General features: G+C 41.0%; 1 protein-coding gene across 1 annotated transcript in view; it reads left to right on the top strand.

Annotated features, from left to right (window-relative positions):
- Positions 1 to 3446, top strand: part of LOC106940053 (protein kinase C-binding protein NELL2-like) — a 46408-nt gene extending 42962 nt beyond the window's left edge. Inside the window, exons 7-8 of the mRNA XM_015022680.1 lie at positions 491 to 715; positions 2608 to 3446. Coding sequence (XP_014878166.1) covers positions 491 to 715; positions 2608 to 2649 — 267 coding nt within the window. The 3' untranslated portion in view covers positions 2650 to 3446. The remainder of the gene's footprint in view (positions 1 to 490; positions 716 to 2607) is intronic.
- The last annotated feature ends 619 nt before the right edge of the window (positions 3447 to 4065 follow it).

Below are 4065 nucleotides of genomic sequence, written 5' to 3'. Positions count from 1 at the left end.
AAAAAAAAAAAAAAAGCACAAAGGTGCGGGGCGTGGGGGCGAAGGTTTGCGAAAGACAGAATAAATGATGTGTTTTCTCAGGCCAGTCGAAAAATCCAATACGACGTTCCCGGCTCAAAGTTTGCCGTGAGATTAATACGGGAACAACAATGAGACAATTAGAAAGCTGCAGCGTTTACTTTCCCAGTCTGCAAAAAAGTGCTGACTTTGTTGGAAGATTGCTTTGCTCATCTATTTTTTTTTTTCCTTGGTACCTTAACAACCCCCCACCACCCCCCAATCAAGTCACGATGTTCCCTCTGGCATGCTAATGCACAATGTCAGGAGAAATATGTATATTTGAATTAATGACTTGTTTAGGTGAAGAAAAAAATATATATATTTAAAAAATGTGGTTGCGGTATTTGCTGAGATTTTTATAAATTAATTTTCTGACTCCCTCTCTAAATGGTGTGACATTTCCTCCCTCTCGCCCCCCCCCCCCCCCCAGCCGGGGCAGGTGGACTGCTGGCCTCTGCCGTGCCCGCCCGTGGACTGCGAGTTCACCATGGTGCCGGAGGGCGAGTGCTGCCCCCGCTGTGTCACTGACCCCTGCCAGGCCGACACCATCCGCAACGACATCACCAAGACGTGCACGGACGAGCACAACATCTCACGCTTCAGCGGCTCCTCCTGGATCAAACACGGCACGGAGTGCACCCTGTGCCAGTGCAAGGTGAGGCGCCCGGAGTCGAGGCCGCAAGCTGGAGCGAGTCGCTTGCTTCTGACTGTAAAGGCGGCAAGCTGCGATGCAGATTTCACGCCACAGAGGCAGTTTGAGCGTTTCTATGGCCTCACTGCAGCATTTCATAGACCAACACTTACATTTGGGGTATATTTTGGGTACTTTCCAAAGGTTTTTACACCTTACCTAATTTTATTATTGATTTCCAAGGAGTCAGACCTTTCTGTGTTGGATAAAGCCTTGCTAGCTTTTTAGCTTAGCATAAAGCTATTGCAGGATTAGGTAACACTTAAGTTGAAGGAGGGTGCATAAGACTGACATGACACCTAAATATGACATCGCATCTTTAAAACACCAAGTTGAAGTTTTATTTTGTAGCCTATGTGCCCTTGAATATGGTTGTCTAAATAATTGGCATTTTGTTATAATCTATAAAATAAAAGAATGTGCTCCTTAAATGTACTAATTTAGATCAATTTTAATTCATTGTACCACCTGGTTCACATGACAAGAGTTTAAAATTGTCGCATGTTTTTGGGTTTTATTCCGATTATTCATATTTCACATGAGAACTATCGCAAAAACCTCTAGAGGCCAAATGTGAGTTCAGAGTAAACAAACGTAGCCGACTTGGAAGAAGCAATGGCGATAGCTTGTGAACTACATTTAAAGTGAAACTCACCCCCAAAATCAACTTTTTTTTTTTTTCTGATAAACTCTACATGGGTTATGTAGGGTTGTGTCTTTATGTTTCTACATGACTTCTTGTGCAGTTCTTTTTGTTCGGCATTATTTTGCCTAAAACCGCCTCACCGCCAGCCTTTTGGTGACATGGCGAACACGTCCACTGAAAAGTTGTTGCAACTGGCGTCGTTGGCAGGGATCTGAATTGGTTCAAAGTCTGCACTTAAAACATGTCATTCTGCTGCGGATTCAAGACAACAGAAACGCTCACAAGCAGACGGCTCCGTCTTTTATTAAATGGAAGTGACGAGAGCACTCCTCTGTTCAGTAGTAACAGAATTATCATGAGTAAACATGACTATCGGTGAGCTCAAGCTGCCAGGTAGAGTAGAAACTAGTCAGAACCTTCAGCGTCGGTGTCGAGTTTAACGCGATCATGATCGTGTTCTTTCACTCAGGACTCCTGACGCCTCAATGAGCCCTTTTCTAAAATGCTAAAAGGAAAAAGAGGCATTCAATTTTATTTTTTTATTGTAATAAACAGAAACCTATTCAAAAACAACGGCTGTTGACCTCTCACCTGTAGCCTCCGGCTCAGCCGCGGCGTCGATCCTCTTCTGCACTGCGTTAAATGAGCAGACGTCTTTACACAATTCAATACTCCGAGTGGTAGTTGTAGCATCTTATGAGAAACTGCGGCAAATAACATTAGGACGATAAATCAAGCTGCTCTCTGTGTTGTTGGACTGAACAGGTGATATTGTAACGTGGACGTAAATTGTTTGCCGTAGCTTTAAAGCTAATCCACTCATTCCTCCTACTTAGCTGACAGCGAGCCTCTTATCGGAAACAAAAGGAATGTGGCAGTATTTCACAAGAAGAGCTTTACCCCCCACTGAAAGTTTTTTTTTTTTTTTTTTTTTTTTTTTGCACATAGCTTTGAACTGACATGCAGTTTTGTTTCGGCCATGATGATGGCGATCCGTGACCCGGTGGGCTTTCACATTTAAATCCCGGCTATAAAATTCCCTTGGGTCGACCGGTGGTAAAAAAAAAAAAAAAATGACAAGCCGAGAAGCTCCAAATGTCAGCTTCTGCATCATGGGAAATTAGCAGCCACTGCGTCTCAAAAAGACTTTGCCTGTACGGTTCAAGTGTGACTGTGACCCTCCCTTCTCCCTCTTTTCTCTCATTTGCAGAACGGACACATCTGTTGCTCAGTGGACCCGATGTGCCTTTAGTCCTTGGCAGATCTGAAGGCACCTGTACAGAGTTCTCCGTGTACAAAGAGAAAAAAAAAAAAGAAAAAAAAAAGTAACACGGCCCCCTGTGTCTCCTCACCGTCCTCTTCACGGGGCCTGGGTCAAATAGTGTTTGCACTGTTCGGCTTGGTTTTGACCTGCTGAGCCAGATGATTGGAGGTTACAATTCAGGTCACAGATAATTGTACATCTTTGACATTCAGGTTTTGTCTCCTCTGGTTTTTCCCTTTTTTTTTTTTTTTTTTTTTTTCCTTTTTCCCCAGTTTAAAGCTTTTATTGTACATTGCATACATCACCTCCACCCATCTGGTACTTTGTGCACGTTAGGTGTTTAAAAGCAACCTGCGAACAGTCTGTGACCCACACCTGTATCCTCAGATCCTTTATACCAAATGCCAAACGGACGATGGACTATAAGTTCCCTCTGACCCGCGTCGCGCCTGCCCAAAGCGAAGCCTTTGAGCGTCGCCGATTACCCACTCCAAAGCATTGCTACATGAATCTGTAAGATATTACTATTACTGGCATGACTGTGCTTGATGTCCAGACATTTTTGCTGATTTCTATAATAACAATGATTATGAAAAATGATACCTTAGATAGTGAAAACCATTAGCATAAGGTTCTGTTGCCACTTTTAACAGTTGTCTGTATGATGTGGTGCTCTGTAGCATTTGTTTTGATTTGATCTTTTTTTTTTTTTTTTGGTATTTTTTCTTTTTTCCCAAGCTTGTTACAGTGTTATGGTGAAATAAAGTATTTCCATTTCCATTTAAGTTCTGGGTTGGACTTCTGTGTATGTGTGTGTCATTAGTTTTTATTGCGTGTCAAACAGAGCACTTGCTAATATTATAGTATTTCTGATATTCAATACGTCTTTTCTTTCTGTTCTAGAGCGACACTTTAACATTCTCTGTTGTAATACATCAATAATCTCCTAATGTGAATGTTTAATTATTGAAACGAAATGATATAAAAAGACTTTTGCTCAGAAAAGTTTTCCATGCAAACTAGTTTCCCTATCTCTACTACAATTATAGTGATTAAATATGTTGGAGAATAGCTGCGCAAAAATTTGCATCGGTCAATTTTTCTTTGATTATTCTTTTTGGTTTGCTTCACCATGATGCAGATGACCTGTCTGACGGGGTTTTTTTTTTGTTGTTTTTTTTTTTTTATATGTATAAAATTATCTTCTATTATCACCATTTCAGTTAGGGATAAGCAGTCTTATCCGTTATATTCTTAACATTTTTTTTCTAAATTTTCTTAAACTGTCTGGCTCTGTTAGAGGTCCTCATTTAGACTGTTACCAGAAATGGATACACAGAAACTTTTCATGTTTGTTCACATGGATAAGATTTTAAATTTATATTCCTTTCTTGAAGTTTCTGG

Source organism: Poecilia latipinna, unplaced genomic scaffold, assembly GCF_001443285.1.
Source record: "Poecilia latipinna isolate Pla-1442-1.1 unplaced genomic scaffold, P_latipinna-1.0 Scaffold3076, whole genome shotgun sequence".
NCBI classification, from domain to species: domain Eukaryota; kingdom Metazoa; phylum Chordata; class Actinopteri; order Cyprinodontiformes; family Poeciliidae; genus Poecilia; species Poecilia latipinna.
This window is presented reverse-complemented; position numbering and strand designations above follow the sequence as displayed.